This window comes from Mus musculus, chromosome 7 (genome assembly GCF_000001635.26).
Source record: "Mus musculus strain C57BL/6J chromosome 7, GRCm38.p6 C57BL/6J".
In the NCBI taxonomy this organism is placed as follows: Eukaryota; Metazoa; Chordata; class Mammalia; order Rodentia; family Muridae; genus Mus; species Mus musculus.
This window is the reverse complement of record NC_000073.6, coordinates 13,969,410-13,990,555: the sequence shown is the minus strand read 5'-3', so window position 1 is coordinate 13,990,555 and position 21,146 is coordinate 13,969,410. Positions and strand designations below refer to the sequence as shown.

Below are 21,146 nucleotides of genomic sequence, written 5' to 3'. Positions count from 1 at the left end.
TCAGGCGACTCCGCTGGCAAGGTACCCTGGGGCTCGAGTGGAGCAGAAGGGGCTTGTGCCCCAGGTCAGGCCCAGGTAGTCTGCTTCCCTATGTACCGCAGTCTCAGGTTCCGTGCGATTGGATTGGGGCAGGCGCTGTGTTCCACTCACCAGGGGTCTTAGGATCCCATGGGGAACCCTGTGTGGGCCTTTGCGGGTGTCAGGCGCCTCCGCTGGCAAGGTACCTTGGGGCTCGAGTAAGGGCCTGACCTGGGGCACAAGTCCCTCCCACTCCACTCGAGCCCCGGGCTACCTTGCCAGCGGACTCGCCCGACACCCGCAAGGGCCCACACAGGATCCCCCATGGGATTCTAAGACCCCTGGTGAGTGGAACACAGCGCCTGCCCCAACCCAATCGCATGGAACCTGAGACTATGGTACATAGGGAAGCAGACTACCTGGGCCTGACCTGGGGCACAAGCCCCTTCCGCTCCACTCGAGCCCCGGGCTACCTTGCTAGCGGACTCGCCCGACACCCACACGGACCCACACAGGATCCCCCACGGGATCCTAAGACCCCTGGTGAGTGGAACACAGCGCCTGCCCCAATCCAATCACGCGGAACCTGAGACTGTGGTACATAGGGAAGCAGGCTACCCGGGCCTAACCTGGGGCACAAGCCCTTTCCGCTCCACTCGAGCCCCGAGGTACCTTGCCTTACTCTTACTGCGTCTCTGATTTCGAGTCATGAACTTGGTCTCACAAATTCTGCAGAATGTTATTTGCACAACTTTAAAATTGCTCAATAGAGTAACCTTTGACTGTAGGTGACAATATTTCTTTCTTCCTATCAGTAAATATTTCACAACAAACAAGAGAATGTTAATGATTTTTTACCTGCACTAAATCTTACCTCTCAGCATTTGCTATAAGCTGAATAGGTGTCCTGGGCTGGAATTCTAACAGCATCTACAAGGAGCTATCCATGATGTCAGACTATACTTGGTTTGAAGGGATACCTTTTCCTGCCATATCATATCAAAGAGAAATTTTGGAAGATATTCGTAATAGGTTTGTGGTGAAAGAAGAAGACTTGTTGATATTGACTTACCCCAAGTCAGGTAAGGACAATCAGTAATACTAATTTTGAAATGTATAAGGGAGCTTAGTACTTTGATCCTAATTCATTTTGTGTGATGAGTAGAGTGTTCTATATATTAATGTGTAAAATGACTTGTGTGCATTGAGATTTGTGTGTGTTCCACTCTATCTGACCTATGTGGACAGAGGAGATCAGCTATGGCACCAGAACAATGATTGTGCTCCATGAGGCAGAATATGCCATTGGTTTTTCTCTCTGGAGAAGAGATAGAAGAGTGAGAGTGAGGAGAATAAATATAAGAAATAACATTAAGAGTTAAAGACATGTATGTGAGGATATGTGTAGGAGAGGACAGTTTCAGGTAAAATTTCTATGGACCTTGTCCAGGACGTAGAAAGAATCAGAAAACTCAAAGTAAAAAGCAACATCATGGTAGTTTTGTGATATGGGTGATTGCTGTGTGGAAGAAGCACTGAACATTGAGCAAGTATTAGCTTGTTGACATATAAAGGAAAATGACACAGAAATTCCATAGGCAGTGGGAATACAGGAAAAAAAGTACCAGACAATATCTCAGAGAGGGAATCTAGAGAAACATCCAGAGACAAATGAGCAGATAAACACAAATCAACTGTGTGTGATAAAAATGCACAAGGGAATTGATTCACCTTAAAAATAAGAAGTACTCAGTCATATATTGCAGCATGGGGGCCTCTCAATGACAGTGAATTAAATTAAAGGAGGTAGTATCATGTGCTATGATTATAACATTCTGAAATATATGAGATACAAATTCATTCCACCAGAATGTAGAATGATGTTGGCCCAGGCCTGGAGGAGATATTCCATTGACAGGTTGCTGTTTACTGAGTATAAGGTCTCTGTTTTCCAAATGAAGTCTAGAATATGAGTGAAAATACTTTGCACTTATGTCACATGGACATTGTGCACACAAGTCTTTGTGCTTGAAATTGGGCAGTACTGTAAATTGTATGGGCATATATTGTACTTGAGGCTTTTTCACAAGCAAAGTTGAAATGAGTGACAGTCACTTTTCCTTTTCATTCAGGAACAAACTGGTTGATTGAGATTGTCTGCTTGATTCAGACCAAGGGAGATTCAAAGTGGATCCAAACTGTGTCCATTCAGGACCGCTCACCCTGGCTAGAGACTAATAGAGGATATCCTGCATTAATCAATAAGCAAGGACCACGACTCATAACCTCCCATCTTCCCATCCATCTCTTCTCCAAGTCTTTCTTCAGTTCTAAGGCCAAGGTCAGTGTCCAGTGACTAAACACTCTTTGAACTTATTTTACCTGACAAGTCCTGGAGGTCTTGCTGAAAAGTGAAGATGGGATTCTCATGCACTAGGTGATGCTGATGTTTCCCCACCTCAGACTACATTAGATAGAGTACAAGGATGTGGACCAGCACACAGTGATCCTGGGCAGCTTTAAGAAATAAAGTGAAATATCACACTGAAACATTCAGGAACTACATATATAGGCCTAACAGAGTTCAATCTCTAACGTACAATGGATATTACTCTATCATAGGCATCAAAATCCAATCGTACTTAAAAGTATATGCTAATCCCTGTGGGTGAAACACCTAAGACACAATTGCTCATAGGGGAAGAAAAATGACCAGGCATCAATGTTCAAAGATCAGTTATATATACAGAGTCATCATGTGTGTAGGTGTTTATTGAGATCAGTAGCTACAGGAATCTCCCATGAAATGAAAAGAGGATAAGTAGAAGGAATCAGAGATATCCACATACTGACCTATGACAGGTCCTAGTTAGTGAGAAAGTTTTGTGTAAATTTCTCCATCCATAAAAGTTATAAATAGTTTATGCTGCACCTACAAAGACAAACTTAGAATAAACTCTCACTAATATGGCACAATGTTTGTGGCCATTCATATATATGTGTGTGTCTTATCTGGATTTGGAAAATTTTGACCAGGGAAACTGAAGCTTAAAGAGATGAATTCTATATTTCTGGCAGAGCCACTTCTTGGCATCGAAAATAGTGTCTTGGTTTGGTTACTGAATATGGGATGGATCCCCAGATGGAGCAGTATCAGTATTGTCTTTCCTTCAGTCTCTGCTCCACACTTTGTCTCCATGTTTCCTCCCATGAGTTTTTTGTGCTCCCTTCTAAGAAGCATGGAAGTATCAACACTTTGGTCGTCCTTCTTCTAGAGCTTCATGTGGTCTGTGAAATATATTTTGGTTATTCTGAGCTACTGGGCTAATAATCAATTATCAGTTAATGCATACCATTTGTATACTTTTCTGATTGGGTTACCTCACTCAAGATGATATTTCTATTTCTATTAATTTTGCTATGAATTTCAAAAGTCATTGTTTTTTATTGATGAGTAGTATGCCATCTTGTAAATGTACCACCCTCTCTGTATTGTTTCCTCTGTTGAAGGACATCTGATATATTTCCATATTCTGTCTCTTATAAATGCAGCTGCTATGAACATATCCTTGTTATATGTTGCAGCATCTTTTGGATATGTGCTCGGGAGTGGGTCCTCAAGTAATACTATGTCCAATTTCCCTAGAAACCACCAGACTGATTTCCAGACTGGTGTACCAGCTTGCAATCCCACCTGCAATAGAGGAGTGTTCCTTTTTTCCATTTGTCCTAATGACAGTGTTCTTTGCCTTATGGAAACTCTGCAATTTTATTAGGTCCCATTTGTCAATCTTGATCTTTGAGCATAAACCATTTCTGTTTTGTTCAGGAACTTTTCTTTTGTGCCCATGTATTTTAGATTCTTCCCCACTTTATCTTCTATAAGTTTCAGTGTATCTGGTTATATGTGGAAGTTCTCGATACACTTGGAGTTGAGCTGTGTAAAAGGAGATAAGAATGGATCAATTCCCAGTCTTCTACATGCTGATAGCCAATTAAACAGGCATCATTTGTTGAAAATGCTATCTTTTTCCCAATGGAATGTTTTAGAAGCTTTGCAAAAGATCAACTGAACATAGGTGTGTGGGTTCAAATTTGGGTTTTCAATTCTATTCCATTAATCCACCTGCATTTCATTGTACCAATAGCATACAGTTTTTTTTTTTATCAGTATTGCTTATAGCACAGCTTGATATCAGGGATGGTGATTCACCCAGTAGTTCGTTTATTGTTGAGAATCATTTCTGCTATTCTTGGGAAGTAGGAGTGGATGGTTGGGTCAGGAAACACTTTCATTCAAGCAGGGGGAAGGAGATTGGATTGGGGGTTTACAGGGAGGAGGTGGGAAGCTGAAAAAGGTGATAACATTTGAAATGTATACAAAAATATCCAATAAAAATATTTAAAATTTCTAAGAGGACTTAGAGAGATGGTTCAGCTGTTAAGAGTACTGGCTTCTTTTGCAAAGGACCTAGATTCAGTTCCCAACACCCACATGGTTTCTCACAACTCTTTGCAACTCTAGTCCCAGGGCATCCAAGCCCGTTTTTCTTAATGTCTGTGGGTTTCAGTCCACATATGTTGTGCAAAAATGAATGTGTGCACTCAGACATGCATAAATCAATATTTTTGAAGTTAAAAAGATGAGATCCTGAATAATTGGTACAAAATATGAAGTTCCTTTTATTAAAAATGATTACTTTGGGGGCTGGAGTGTTGGCTCCAAGGTAAAGAGTAGTAATTGCTTTTCCAGAGGTACAGAGGTCAATTCCCAGCAAAATCATGGTGGCTCATGACCATATGTAATGAGATCCAGTGCCTTATGGCATGTCTGAATACAGCCAGTGCATTCCTATATGTAAAATAAATAAATCTTTTAAAAAAATAATGATTTCTTTTTATTTATTTCTTTTATGTTTTGACATTTTTATAATAAAATATAATTATATACATCATTTTCCCCTACCATATTCTCCCTGCAAAATTAATATATAATTTTTTTCTCTCTCAAGTGTACGTTTTCTTTTTTCATTAATTTATGTTGCACATATATATGAATATACATATATATTTCTAAATATATTCCTATGTTTATGTATTCCTATATAGATATATGTGTACATGTTTCTAATGTATACAACATATATCCCTAAATAAATAAATAAATAAATAATCAATGTATTCCTAAATGAATCTGTATATCCCAAAACTCTTCAGTACACCTTTCTCAGTCACTATAGTATTACTTGTATGTATATTTTACAGGCTTGGCATTTGGTGTTAGATAACCAATTGTTATTGTAATCTTTTAGAACTGTCCAATCAGTCTGTATTTTTACACTATTGATGAACTAGTCATTTTGTTGTTCCATTTTTTCAAATCAAATAAAATTAGAAAAGCGGAATTATGACTATAGATTTTTCACTTGTGTATATGTTTTCCAACATAAAAATAGCAAATGTAATTAGAAATCATTAGATATTAGAGTATTTCATGTAAATTATGACAGTTAAAAGGTGAGGAATAACTGTTGACTTTCTTTTACATTTTTGTCCCTTCAAGGCGATTTATCTCATCAGAAATCCCAGAGATATTCTTCTTTCTGGTTACTTTTTCTGGGGTAACACAAACCTTGTGAAGAATCCAGGGTCACTCAGAACTTATTTTGAATGGTTCCTCAAAGGAAATGGTGAGTAATCTGTGAAATATAGGAGGTGGGGGAAATGCAGAGACATTTATTTCATTAATTAATACATTTATTTATTCATATCATATATTGTAAATTTATTTATTCACATTATATCACAATATTCAGCACCCCTCTCCTCTTAAAGACCCCTACTCACAGCTCCTATTCCCATCCTCTTCTCTTCTGGTAAGGGATAGGTGTCCCTAGGGTACCTCCCTACCATGACTCATCCATTTTCTCCAGGACTTGGTGTGTCTTCTCCTACAGAGACAAGACAAGGCAGCCCAGATAGAGGAATAGGATCCACAGACAGGAAACACGTTCATGGAGAGCCCCAGCTCCAGTTGTTGGGAGACCTGCTCGAAGACCAAGCTGCAAATCTGCTACATATGTGCAGGGCCCCTCGGTCTAGCTCTGGATAACTTTTTGGTTGGTGGTTCAGTTTCTGAGAGTGCTAAAATGTCCAGGTTAGTTGACTCTTCTGGTCTTCATCTGGAGTTCTTAACCCCGTTGGGTACAACAATCCTTTCCCCAACTTTTCCAAAAGACTTCCACAGCTCTAACTAATGTTTGGCTGAGGACTTATACATCTCTGTAATTCAGCTGCTAGGTGGAGCATCTCAGAGTAGTTATTCTGGGCTCTTGTAGGCAAGCATATCAGAGTATCGGTAATAATGTCATGGATTGTTTCTTGCCCATGGTGTGTGTCTCAATTTTGGCTAGTCAATTATTGCCTATTATTTCCATCTCTGCTCCATCTTTGTTTCTGGACATCTTCTGGTTAGGACACATCTAGGGCCAAAGGTTTTCTGAATGGGTTGCTACTCTTATCCCTCCACTGGGAATTCTATCTGCCTACAGGAGGTGGCATTTCAGGCTCTATGTCACTTACTGTTAAGAGTTTCAGATAGAGTCACCACCATAGAGACTCTGGAGTCTCCCCAGTTGTAGGTCTCAGTATTTTTTTAAAAAGACAAAGTGAGAGATAGCTTAGGTTGGCCTTGAATTCTCTATATAGCTTTGGATGACTTTGAAGTGTGGTTCCTTCTTCTGCTAACTCTTAAGTTCTAAGACTAACAGCACCTACTGTACACTCTACTTATTTGGTGCTGGGGCTCAACCACACAGTTTCATGTATGATACCTAACTTGCCTACATCTCTAGACTTTTAATATTCTGTAGGCTCAATTTTATCTCTCTACATACAACAAGTCTATGGGCCCAGGACTCATCATCATTTCAACACTGATTGTGAAGTCTTTCTGTTCTCACACACCACCACAGTACAGAACACAGTCACAGATTGCCCCATGTCATAATATTTAAGCACCATTTGGAGTATCTAGTCTTTACAGACCTAATCTTGATATTGACATCGGTCATCATTTGAGTAAGAAATGGCCCACGTAGACCCTCAAATTTCAACACTTGGTTACCAATTGGTGGCACATTTTCAGAATGTTTATGAGGCACAGACTAGTTGGAGAAAGTATTCCGTTCAAGGTGGGCTTTGAGACAATAAACACTCAAACCATTTTCAGTACACTCCTTTTTTTCCTGTATATAGTTGAAGAAAATAAATCCCAGCTTTCTCTTCCTATCGTTCTGCCTGACACAAACAAGCTCTCTCTTCTTTAAGTTGTCTTTGATCATGTTTTTTTTTTATCACAGAACAGAAAAATAACAAATGGTGCTTACTTCCTGAGTTGCTTCTCATTTGTCGATTTTCTTAGTTTTTTGTAATGGCTTCTTATACATCTTATATATTAGCCTGATCAGACAGCATTTTCTTAAAAGGCATCTTTCTAAATATGTAAATCCCAAACTGCTATTTGTCTCTAAAATATTTTCAAAGGTAAGGAAGGGAATTCTTGATACACTGTTTTGATTTACTTATATATTAAAATATATTAATCACATATAATAAAGTGTTTTATTATTGATATTTCCATTCATGTATACAGGGATTTTGATCTCAATAATAGTCCACTTACCATTCTTGCCCTTTTTCCATTCTAGCTGATTTTAATCCTTTCTCCCACTACCTCTTTCTTTTCCTTTAATCTTTATGATATACTTTCTTTATGTACATTTCAAATGTCATCCCCTTTCCTAGTTTCCCCTTGAAAATCACATATACCCATCATACTCATCCTGCAACCGAACCCACAAAATCCCATTCCAGGTTCTGGCATTTCTCTACTGGGGCATAGAGCCTTCACAGGACCAAGTGCCTCTCCTCCCATTGATGACTTACTAGGCCATCCTCTGCTACTTATACTCCTAAAGCAACAAGTTCCAACATCTGTTTTCTTTGATTGTTTGTATTGTTCCAAGGAATTCTGGGGGTATTGGTTAGTGCATATTAATGTTCCTCCTATGGGGCTTCAGACCCTTCCAGCCCCCTGGGTACTTTCTCTATCTTTTTCACTGTGGAACTTGTGCTCTGTCATATGGATGACTGTGAGCATCCACTTCTATGTTTTCCAGGAACTGGAAGACCCCTCAGGAGACAGCTATATCAGGCTCCTCTCAGCAAGCACTTGTTGGCATCTGCCATCAGGTCTGGTTTTGGTGATGGTTTATGGAATGGATCCCCAAGTGGGGATGTATCTGAATGGTCGTTCCTTCAGCCTCCGCTCTGAAATTTGTCTATGCAACTCCTTCTATGGGTATTTTATTCCTCATTCTAAAAAGGATTCTGAGACTTTCAGCTAATATCCACTTATCAGTGAATTCATATCATGTGTGTTCTTTTGCAATTGGGTTACCTCACTAAATTTGATATCTTCCACATCCATCCATTTGTCTAGGAATTTCATAAATCCATTGTATTTTTTTCAATTTTTATTATATATTTTCTTCAATTATATTTCAAATGCTATCACGAAAGTCCACTATATCCTATCACCGCCCTGCTCAAATACCCACCCACTCCCACTTCTTGGCCCTAGTGTTCCCCTGGACTGGGACATATAAACTTTAGTAGACCAAGGGGCCTTCCTTCCCAGTGATGGCCGACTAGGTCACCTTCTGCTACATATGCAGCTAGAGACACGAGCTCTTGGGGTACTAATTACATCATATTGTTATTCAACCTATATGGTTGCAGACACTGTCAGCTCCTTGGGTACTTTCAAAAGCTCCTCCATTAGGAGCCCTGCGTTCCATCCAAGACATGACTGTGAGCATCCACTTCTGTATATGCCAGGCACTGCCATAGCATCACAAGAAACAGCTAGATCAGTGTCCTTTCAGCAAAATCTTTAGGTTAAAGAATTTTTCTTCTATAATTTTGTTGAAGATATTCGCTGACCCTTTAAGTTGAAAATCTTCATTCTCATCTACTTCTATTATCCATAGGTTTGGTCTTCTCATTGTGTCCTGAATTTCCTGGGTGTTTTGGGTTAGGATCTTTTTGCATTTTTCATTTTCTTTGATTGTCGTGTCCAAGTTCTCTGTGGAATCTTCTGCATCTGAGATTCTCTTTTCCATGTCTGTTGCTGATGCTTGCATCTATGATTCCTGTTTTCTTTCCTAGGTTTTCTATCTCTAGAGTTGTCTCCTTTTGGGTTTCCTTAACTGTTTCTAGTTCCCCCTCTTTTTTTTTTTTTTAAATCTTGGATTTTTTTTTTTTTTTTTTTACTTCCATCACCCGTTTGGTTCTGTTTTCCTGAAAATCTTTAAGGAACTTTTGTGTTTCCTCTTCAAGGCCTTCTACCTCTTTAGGCATGTTCTCCTGTATTTCTTTAAGTGAGTTATTAATTTCCTTCTTAAAATCCTCTACCAGCATCATAAGATACAATTTTAAACCTGAATCTTGCTTTTTGGGTGTTTTGGGGTATCCGGGACTCGCTGAGTTGGGTGTGCTGGGTTCTAATAATGGTGAGCAGTTTTGGTTTCTCTTAGTAAGAGTCTTTTATTTATTTATTTATTTATTTATTTATTTATTTATTTTTGGGTTTTTTTTTTTTTTTTTTTTTTTTTGAGGCAGGGTTTCTCTATATAGCCATGGCTGTCCTAGAACTCACTTTGTAGACCAGGCTGCCCTCAAACTCAGAAATCTGCCTGCCTCTGCCTCCTAAGTGCTGGAATTAAAGGTGTGTGACACCACTGCCTGGCTTGTTAGTAAGATTCTTATGTTTTCTTTTTGCCATCTGGTAATCTTTGGCATTAGTTGTTATAGCTGTCTCTGACTGTAGCTTGTTCCTCTTGTGATTCTGTTAGCCTCTGTCAGCACTCTTGGGAAGCCAACTCTCTCCTGAGTACTCGCTTCAGGTCACCTCTCCTTTGAGCACTGATGTCTGGAGCTCACATCTGCTTCCTGGCTGAAGATGAAGGCCTGAAAAGGTTCCTGTATCAGAAGCTATGTTGCTTCTGCAGTCTGAAGGCTCTCCTGCACAGACTGGTCTCTGAGGGACCTGGGATACAAAATCAAATTTATTGTCTTTAAAACTGCATAGTATTCCATTCTGTAAATGTATCACATTTTCTGTATCCATTCTTCTATTGAGGGATATCTGGGTTCTTTCCAGCTTCTGGCTATTATTAATTAGGCTGATCAGCAGATAAAAAATATTGAAGTAATCCCATACGTCCTTTCAGATCACCATAGACTAAGGCTGATCTTCAATAACAACATAAATAATAGAAAACCCACATAAACGTTGAAGCTGAAAAACACTCTACTCAATGATAACTTGGTGAAGAAAGAAATAAAGAAAGAAATTAGAGGCTTTTTGGAGTTTAATGAAAATGAAGCCACAACATATCCAAACTAATGGGAAACAATGAAAGCAGTCTTATGAGGAAAATTGGTGTCTATATTTTAAGAGGACATTGTGAACTTCCAGGTGTACTGGAAACTGAATTCTTGTCCTAGAGAAGAACAGAGAATGCTTTGAAGTGCTGAGCCTTCTTTCCATATGTACCTGATTAGGTGATTAGTTGTTTTAAATGTAATATTTATCTCATTTTCATGTATATATATATATGTATGTATGTATGTATGTATACATATATATATATATATATATGAATTCATCCATATCTTTTATGTTTTCAAGTTTAATGCTATATGACTTTTATAAGGTAAACTCTAAATATTTTCTTAATTTCATTTGTGCTGTGATAATGACTCTCTCTTTGCGTTTTACTGTATTAGTTTTGGCATTTGCTATTTCTTTTGGTAAGTTTAGATAAAATTTGATCAATATTCATTATATATTGAAGAAAATAACTTTCATCAACTCTCTATATTGTTTTTCTTGTTGCTGCTGTTTCCTTCTTTAATTTCTACAATGAGGTTAATGATATCTTTCCAGCTACTAAGTTGGGAGTTTACATTGTTCTTTTTCCAAATTCCCATGGGGAACATTAACTACTGTATTAGAAATCTTTTGATTTCTTAATGGAGGAACTTTGAGTTTTAAATATCCCTCTTAGTGCTGTTTTCATTTTATTCCACAAGTTAAATGCTGTTTTGTTTTCATCTTCATTTGATTATATGAGCCCTTTTGTTCTTGACTTCTTCATCATTCACTTGTGAGTTGTTAAATCTCCGTGAATTAGTTTGCATTCTGGAGATTCTCTTTTCATTTATTTGTAACCATTTTATTGTTGCTAAGTAGAATATAAGAAATTATTTTAATTTATATTGGTTAATAATTCATACACACACACACACACACACACACACACACACACATATATATATATATATATATATATATATATATATATATATATATTTGAGTGATAGCTCCATATTCTTCTGAGAACAATGTGCACAATGCACTGTTTAGACTTAGTGTTCTAAAGATGTTGGTTAAGCCTGCTTTGTCTGGGACATCATTTAATATTATTTATTTTTAATAAGATGATGTGTTAACCATTCAGATTGAGAATACTCTTTGTTACTGTATATCTAGTAGTATGTTCTATGTGGGATTAGTTGGACCTGTAATACAGCTGCACTGTCCTCTCCATGCAGTATTCTTTTAATCAATATAAAGTGATGTTTATCATTTCTCACCAGAATTGATTCAAGTCAACTATGATTTTGTAATATTACATCAGCAATATTTGCTTTTTGTAGTTACATTGGCCTGAAACACTTTGTTTAATCATGTCATTATTAGTTCACATCTATCTTTTATGATAACAAACAGCAAATATATTCTTCTCAATTTTTGAAGCAATCTCCTAGCCTATGTCATTTGATTAAAGAATTGACATTAATTCTCTGGGATGGTGCCCTGAGCAGACTTTGGGTGCAAACTCTGAAGCCAGGCCCACAACACCCAGAGGCAGTTCTGCTCCGAAATGTTCTAACAAATCCAGCATTATAGGATCAGAAGTGAGGAAGACACTACATATGTCACAAAACCGGGAGTAACTGGGACCAGCAGGAACCAGGCAGGCAGGAACTCTTCCAGATCAGTGGCTTGGCTCCTTTCCAGTCTGTCAGAGCCAGTGACCTAACATATCTTGGGCATAAACTATGCAGCCAACCCCACAATACCCAGAGGAATCTCTACTCCCAGGCAGTCTAACATACCCAGGATCACAGGATCACAAGAGCTTGGTCACACCAGTATCTCAGGGTCCCAGAGGGAGCTTGACTCTCAGAAACTCAGATATACCCAGGATCTCAGGATTACAGGTTTCTAGAAAAACAGGGTCATAGAGATAGCAAGACTCTGAGAAGTTCTGACACAAGGATCACAGGAAGGATGGGATCCAGTCAGACATATCCAGAGCAGGTAGCACTAGAGATAACCATATGACTGGAGGCAAGCTTAAGAGTATAATCAACAGAAACCAAGGTTACATGGCATCATCAGAACCCAATTCTCCCACCAGAGCAAGTCCTCGATACCCTGACACACTAGAAAGGCAAGATTCAGATCAAAAAATCACCTCTCATGATGATTATTTTTAAAAGGACATGAATAACTCCCTTAAAAGAAATACAGGAGAACACAGGTAAACAGCTTGAAGCCCTTAAAGAGGAAACATAAAAATCCCTTAAAGAATTATCAGGAAAACACAATGATACATCCAAAGGAAAAGAACAGAACCATCCAGGATCTAAAAATGTAACAAGAAACAATATAGAAATCAGAAAGGGAGACAACCCTGTAGTTAGAAAACCTAGAAAAAAGATCAAGAGTCATCACCAACAGAATACAAAAGATAGAAGGAGAATCGCAGGTGCAGCAGATACCATAGAAAACATTGATATGACAGTGAAAGAAAATGCGTAATGCAAAAAGCTCCTAATCCAAAACATCAAGGAAATCCAGGACACAATGAGAAGATCAAGTCTAAGGATAATATGTATTGCAGAGAGTGAAGATTCACAAATTAAAGGTCCAGTAAATATCTTAAACAAAATTATAGAAGAAAAGTTCCCTAACCTAAAGCAAGAGATGGCCACGAACATACAAGAAACCTCCAGAACTTGAAATAGACTGGACCAGAAAAGAAATATCTCCTTTCCATCACATAATAATCAAAACAGCAAATGCACTTAAAAAAAGAATTTTAAAAGTATTAATGAAAAAAGGTCAAGAAACATATAAAGCAGGCCTATCAGAATTACACCAGACTTCTCACCAAAGAATATGAAAGCTAGAAAATCCTGGACAGATGTCATACAGACCATAAGTGTCCTGAGCTATTGTTCTCGCTGGCAAGAACACACTCGGACAACCAGATTCTTCTGCAGCAAAAGCTTTATTGCTTCTTCCGGAGGGAAGACCCTGAACCCGGAAAATGGTGCTGCTTATATAGCCCTCAGTGTGGCATGTCAGCGCCTGATTTTTTGCTCACCCATCACCTCATTACTACGCCCTGAGATGGGCTGTGACTTGGCGTGAATTCACTCTTGCACCTGCGCACAATGCTGTTTACTAGTTAGGCACAGCAGGAGCCATCACCATCTTGTAATGGCAATTACTTACGGCTCTCTACCCCCTTAAGTTTTATTAAAAATAAGGATGGTCTAGACCTCTGCAGTTATGTCCATCTGCTGTGGCTCCTGTTTTAGGTGGTTCCTCCAATGTCACAGCCTTACCTGTCATAGAGTAACCCTATCGCCACTGGGCCCCGTGTCTTTGGTTGGTCTGTGCATGAGGAAAGTTGCCCATCTCTGGATACTGCAGTACTGTGTGACAGTAACTGCTAAATGACCTATGGCAAACTCTACAAAAGAGGCCAGCCAAAAAATTAATTAGTGGGGAAATCATGATCACCCTATCACGTGCAAGAGGAAACCTCAGTGATGTACAATGGCTGATCAATGATTGTTGAGTCTCTCTCATCCCAGTGCAATGGATCCACAAATCCGTGGAATGCGATAGCAGAGAACTCAGATGTCGACTAATTCTTGAGTATAGATAGCCAAATTTCAGGGGAGGCCCCTTGCTCTATGACAGCAAGTGCTTGACCTATCACAACCTTGTCACGTTTTTTTGGGCTCTGAGTTTGCAGACCAACCAGAGCATGAACACAAGCCCACAGCAGATGGCAGCACCAAATAAAACTATCCCCACCCATTCCTTAAAATAAGAAAATGCAGATGAAATCCAGGAGGAGAGGCCCTCTGTCAATAACAGGTCCACTCACGCCGACTTGATCCTTAAAACTGCCGCCCTCAGGGCTTCTAGAGTCTCATCGAATTTTTTGGACCAATTTCCTGAAAGATACAAGGAAAGCTGTCTAGACAGATTAGCCCCATGAGTAAATTTTTCATATTGAACACTGGTAATACACAGATCGCCCATATTTCTTTCACAACCCAACTGGGCCAACTGGTATAGGACACCTCAACCAGATCAGGGCGCTGATTCAAAATCATCAGCCCTCCTTTCAACTGGGCACTAGCAGAAGTTTGGACATTGATGGCATCAGTCAATTCGACTGAAAGCTGATTTAATTTAGTGCCTGTTTGGACCGTACCAGCCATAGCGAACCCTGCAGCTGTAGCAGCAGCTGCACTGGCTGAAATTGCTATGATCATGGCAGCAGTAATGCCAAAATCTCTTTTTTGTCGAAACAGGGATAAAGTGGAGGGTGTTTCCACCGGAACAGGGATCCAACGTGGGATCTGGGCCACCATGGTGTGGGTGTCCTTTGTTGCATCCCAACATTGAGAAATCCAACAGGAATCATTTACACAGTTTTCAAATGAATCATTAGATAAAATAAACAAGAAAGGAGGATAGACACATACTGGAGTTGATATATAGCTGGTTTGATTAATTTGTGTCTTATTTAAACCAAAGATCTCTTCAGTATGAACTATATATTTTTTTGTTGGTCCATATGCCCCAATCAGGGTATAATTGGAGAGACCATTGTAAATGGCCTTTCCTATGGCACCTCCTTTTAAGAAAACAAGGGAATTAAGATCTGTACAGCTTCCATTAATCCCACAAAGTAGCCATTTGTGGTAAGGGTTCAATCTGCGGTCCTGCAAGAAGAGGCCCATTCTCATTACAAACTCTTCCTCAGGCCCGAACAACATATTGGGGGAGAAGGTAAAATATTTGTGCTCATCAATCCTTCTGGCTACAGACGACTGACAGTCTGTCCATGGCGGCAACTCCCCTTCATCCTCTCTACCACAATGGGGTGCAATTCCGGGTTGGCGAGGCCGCTCCAACTCATTCCAATTGGGAGACGGGAATGTACCATTTAGCCAGACTGTCGAATGCCACCAAAACCATGTAACATGAATAGTACTATCATTTCCTTTTTCTCGGGTTTGGGTGAGATTTACCGTCCCACTTTCCCTAAATGATCCTAACATAACGGATACTGAGCTGAATACAGTCCCCCTTTTGCGAAAATTGAAAACATAGGGAACCCTGTTCTTGGAGGGAGTGATTTTCTCCTAAAGGGACCCTTAAAGGGTCAATTGGCAAATATGGTAATTCCAGTTTTTTATTAGTAGTAAAGAATTTTGGAAAAACTATAGCATCATGGCGAACTGGCATTGGTTTAGGGAAAGCTGAAAGAATGGCCCATCTCTGTTCGCCCATTATACTAGGAACCTGAGACAAGCTCAGCATTATCAGAATCAGAAGCAATCCTCAGGAGGTCAGCATCTTCCACACCATCCTTAATTAATATCTTGCGGGTGAGTCATTCTGGCAGCCAAAGTGGGTTGTCTTCACTCTGCGGGAAAACATAGACAGCTCCCCTGGATCTTATTAAAATAGGATCTGGGCCTTTCCACAGGCCAGTTAAGACATCTTTCCATTTCACCATTTCTTTTGGTCTATCAGGGTCTGAGCTATGTCGATCAGCTGCAGAGCGAGCTTGCTCGTCAAGATTCAAAAAATTAAGTGTAAAGAGTGCCATGGAGACAGCTACTCTTGGCACTGAGGGCAGAGTCTCATCAACTCCCCCTTTCTGTTTTATAAAATAAGACTTGAGTGTATGGTGGGCACGTTCCACAATGCCTTATCCCTGAGGATTATAAGGGAGGCCAGTCAGGTGAGTGACATCCATTTGATGACGAAACTGCCGAAACTTAGCAGAGATATATGCTGGCCCATTATCAGTTTTAAGGATTGTGGGCTTGCCCCAAGCACTCCAAGCCTCCAAACAATGCTGTATAACATGAGAGGCTTTTTCACCTGTCAAAGGTGTAGCAAACATTACACCAGAGCAGATGTCAATGGAAACATGGAAATATTGATTTCTTCCAAAGGAGGAAACATGAGTGACATTCATTTGCCAGACTTGTAATGGCCTGATGCCTCGGGGGTTTACCCCCACATGAGGAGTAGGCAAAAATTGACAACAGTTTTGACATTGGGTGACAATGTCACGAGCTTCTTTCCTGGTTAAAGTGAAATGGTGGCACAAAGTCTCAGCCGTCACGTGGAAGTGTTTATGAAACTCCCTTGCAGCCTCTGCCTGTGAGGACAGAGCAGCAGCCACGATTCTAGTGGCTTTGTCTGTCAAGTCATTTCCATGAGACATGGGGCCAGGAAGGCCAGAATGAGCCCTGACATGAGTAATATATACAAGATGTCTTCTATGTAACAGGGCAGACTGAATTTGCTGAAAAAATGTGGGCAAGCTTGCTAGAGGGTCTAATCAAACCAGCAACTTCAAGTGTATTAACTGCATTAACCACATATAAGGAGTCAGATACAATATTAAGCGGTCCTGGGAAAGTTTCAAGGACCTCCAGTACTACCAAACACTCTACAACCTGAGGTGATGTCTCATTATATTGTTTGAATGTTACTTGGCCATTTACAACATATGCACCTATGCCAGATTTGGATCCATCTGTATACACCACTACCCCATCCGCAAGTGGATGTTTGGCTGTCATTACTGGAAACGCTATGGCTTGGCTTAAGGCAAACTGTAAAATTGGGTGTTTTGGATAGTGATTATCAATTTTTCCTGAATAAGAGGTAACCAAGACTGCCTAATCATTAGTTGTTGCTTCTAGGGTTTGAACTTGAGCAGAGGTATAAGGCACAATTAGGATATGAGGTTTTTTCCCAAAATGAGTAATGGCTGCTTTTATTCCCCAAAGTGCAAGTTGAGCAATTGCATTAGGATACCACTCAATGATTTTTGCAGGGGAAGCATTAGGGTGGACCCACAATAAGGGTCCATTTTTCCACAAGACTGCTGTTGGTAACTGTGCAGTTTTTAATACGCACAGTTCAAATGACTTCGACTCGTCAATGCGTTGTAGTTGAGCCTCTTTTAAGGCCTTCTCTACATTTTGTAAAGTTTGACATGCGGCTGGGGTAAGTGCTCTGTGGGAGGAGATGTGGGTATCTCCTTCTAATATATCAAATGAGGGCTTTAATTCTGCTGACAGAATTTTCAAAAATGGTCTTAGCCAATTAATATCTCCCAGCAATTTTTGGAAATCATTCAATGTATGTAGTTGATCTTTGCGAATCTCTAATTTTTGAGGAACAATTTTGCCAGGATAAATGAGTGACCCTAGGAAGGTTCCCATTCAAGCAACTTGCACCTTTTTGGTGGCCACCTGCAATCCCCATTGCCCTAAAGTTTTTATTAATATAGGGTATGCATCTTGCAATAACTGTGAATTTTTATGGCAAATCAAAATGTCACCCATGTAAAGTGCCACAAGTAATGATGGAAAATGATTTTTAACTGACTCGAGTGCCAATTGCACAAACAGTTGACACATGGTGGGGCTATTTGCCATCCCTTGAGGTAGGACCTTCCATTGGTATCTTTGATCAGGTTCTAAATGATTAATGGCTGGGATGGTAAATGCAAATCTTTGCCTATCTTGAGGGCATAAAGGTATAGAGAATAAACAATCTTTAATATCTATAATTATAATTTCCCAATTTTTGGGTAGGGCAGAAAGCAATGGTAGCCCTAGCTGAACTGACCCAATTAGGCACATTTGTGCATTAATTGCTCTAAGATCATGTAATAAGCGCCATTTGCCAGATTTTTTCTTAATTACAAAAATAGGTGTATTCCAGGGTGAGGTAGAGGGCTCTAAATGACCCAAGCATAGCTGTTCAGAGATCATTTTTGTGGCTGCTTCTAATTTTTCAGAGGAGAGAGGCCATTGAGGAATCCATACAGCTTCCTCTGTAAGCCATGGTATGAGCATGGAGCCCTCAAAGGCCCCTAGGAAAAACCCAAACCTTGTCTCCCATTGTTACCTTCTTGAGGGATAGGTTCAAGTCTACCCTGCTCTCCTTTCCCTAATCCCCTTCCTTCTTTATAGCCCATTTTCTTCATCATTTGAACAGCTTGTGGCTAATATTCATTAGTCAAGGTCATTCCCATTGCCTGTAAAATGTCTCTCCCCCAGAGATTAACTGGGAGTGGTAAGACATAAGGAGTGAATTGTCCCATTTGACCTTCAGGTGCTAGGAAGCTCAAGGAACAGGAGCTAATAGTGGGGCAGGACTGATAGCCTAACCCTTGTAAAGAAAGTGATGACTGAGTGATGGGCCAGGCTTTTGGCCACCAGTGGGAAGAGATGATGCTTTTATCTGCTCATGTATCTAAAATCCCTTTAAATTGTTTCCCTTCTATAACTAATTCTAAGGATGGCCTAGAGTCAAGAGGCATAATTAAGCAAACAGAATCATTTCCAGTAGAACCAATCCCCCTGGCAGCTCGAGGGACACCAGAGGAGGGAAAACAGCCAAGTAGGCTTGGCAAAATTATTATTAGTTGGGATATTCTAACCCTTTGTGAAATAGCAAAAACACTCTGAGGGTAGGAACAGAGAACCTGAAGTTCCCCTTCATAATCCTGATCTATGACTCCAGCGTGAACAATAAGGCCTTATAATGTAAGGGAAGCCCGGCCCAGTATTAGGCCGACACTTCCAGGTGGCAGAGGCCCCTTATAGTCAGTAGGGACTGGCTGTACCCCCATTTGGGACATCAGCATGAATCGGGTGGAGGCACGGAGGTCCAATCCAGCCGAGCCTTCTGTTGCCCTGCGGACTGTGGGGTCCACCTGTTGCCTGTCGGGGTCCCATATATTTTCTGGCCTTGAGACCTGGGGGCCCTGTACTGGTTTTTTGGAATGCCCTCACCCTCTACTGCTTGAGGGAGTCCTGGCTGCAGGGGCCTGCCTCAAATGTCCTTGACTGAGCGACAATCTCTGGCCTAATGATACACTTTCCCACACTTAGTACATAGTCCTGGCTCTCTCCTTTTGATAGGGGCTCTGCAGTCCTTTTTTAAGTGTCCTGGTTTGCCACAATTATAGCAGAGTTTGAGCTCAGCCGTGTCAGGGCGCTTCTGCCCTTGTAGAATGGCAGCTGCCAAACCGGCATTAGTGAGCAGCCCTCCAAGCTCACGGCAAACCTTTAACCAGTCTTTCAATCCTTTGCTCTTTCTGGGTGTAATAGCTGCTCTACATTCCTGTGTAGCCTGTTCATAGACCAACTGTTCTATTAAAGGCATAGCAGCCTCTGGGTCTCCAAAGATTCTCCCTGCCACTTCTGTCATTCTAGCCACAAAGTCTGAGAATGACTCCTGGGCACCCTGAATGATCTTTGTCAAATGTCCGCTTGCCTCTCCCTTCCTAGAGAGTGTTTTCCACGCCTTAACAGTGGCAGCTGAGATCTAGGCATACGCTCCCCAATGGTAATTAGTCTGGTTAGCAGCGTGTTGTCCCTGACCTGTAAGCAATTCAAAGGTCCATGTTCTTTGATCCCCTTCAACGGTGGCATTGGCCCTTGCCTGTGCCTGGCAGGAGTCTTGCCACAAAGCTTTCCATTCTAAATACATTCCCATATTAGGGGCTTCAGCTTTTACAACAGTCATCCAATCCCCGGGAGTCATAGCCAAAGTAGCAAGCCTTTCGATTTGCTCTATAGTAAAATTGGCGCTGACTCCATAGTTAGGGACTGACTCAGCAAGCTCTTAATCTGTATATACTCCACCAGAGCGCGAACGCGTCTGCCATTGGCGCCTTCAGAGACTGGAAACACTTGCTGCACTTTTCTTTGTTCCTCTTTTGGAATGAATGAGTCTGAATGATACCTCTGCACATAAGGTGGAGGTGCACTAGGACCCAGTGGTTGAGGGCCCAGAGACCCCGCAGCGAGCTGACTTTCTCTAGCCTCTTTTAGCTTATTCTGTGACTGATTAGCTCGTCTTTCATCTGGCTGGTATCTTTCTCCCTCATAGCGAGCCGCTTCTTCCTCTAAGTCTGTTTCCTCAGAGGGGCTAAGTTCCTCATCCGATTCTGAGCTAGTAACAGCTAGTGCCTTGAGCTCGTCTAATGGCAGATAGAGGCTCCTTCCCTTAGGTGCCTCCCCAGCTCGATCTCTCTTCGTCTCTCCCTTTCCATCCCTTTTCCTAAGCTCTCCCAGGGCATACTTTCCCTTGAATTTCCTTCCTCTGGCTCAAGGTCCACGGAAAGGCTTTTCTTCTTAAGTGCACTTCATTGTTTCCTTTGATCTCCTAACCTCTCTCCCCGCTCTGTCTCTGATAGACTGTCTTGGATTTCTTCCAGTATCCTTTGCCCCGCCTTAACCATTTGCTGACATCCCTCATCCTTTAAGCACGATCTTACCAGCTTCCACAACGGCATGGTCCCTGCTTTAAGTTTGCCGTACTGCTGTTCCCTGACTAGATCTCCTTTCAGTTTCTCACAAGAGGCAATAGTTAAGGACCCTGAGCACGCATACCATGGTGCTATGTGATCTATCTCTTTTAAAAAACCCTCTAGAGTCTTAGTGGCGATCTTCAGGCCACGATGCCTCAGGACCGACTGTAAGGCGGTCACCACAGATTGGGAAGTTCCCATACTGCCCACTGCCCTTTTATCTAACCATGCCTGACTGCGACTGAGAACCAGCAGTTCCAGTGGTGGAAGCAGTACGCAATTAAAAGAAAAAGAACGAGCCCCGTGAAAACATATAAAAGGGACTCT

The 21,146-nt window shown here is 40.8% G+C and overlaps 1 protein-coding gene across 2 annotated transcripts in view; it reads left to right on the top strand.

Annotated features, from left to right (window-relative positions):
- The first annotated feature begins 964 nt into the window (after positions 1–964).
- Positions 965–21,146, top strand: part of Sult2a4 (sulfotransferase family 2A, dehydroepiandrosterone (DHEA)-preferring, member 4) — a 79,915-nt gene continuing 59,733 nt past the window's right edge. The window contains exons 1-3 of one of the 2 annotated variants that reach the window (XM_006540163.1): positions 965–1,100; positions 2,151–2,359; positions 5,582–5,708. In XM_006540163.1, coding sequence (XP_006540226.1) covers positions 965–1,100; positions 2,151–2,359; positions 5,582–5,708 — 472 coding nt within the window. The remainder of the gene's footprint in view (positions 1,101–2,150; positions 2,360–5,581; positions 5,709–21,146) is intronic. The other variant, NM_001101534.1, reaches the window with a different exon arrangement.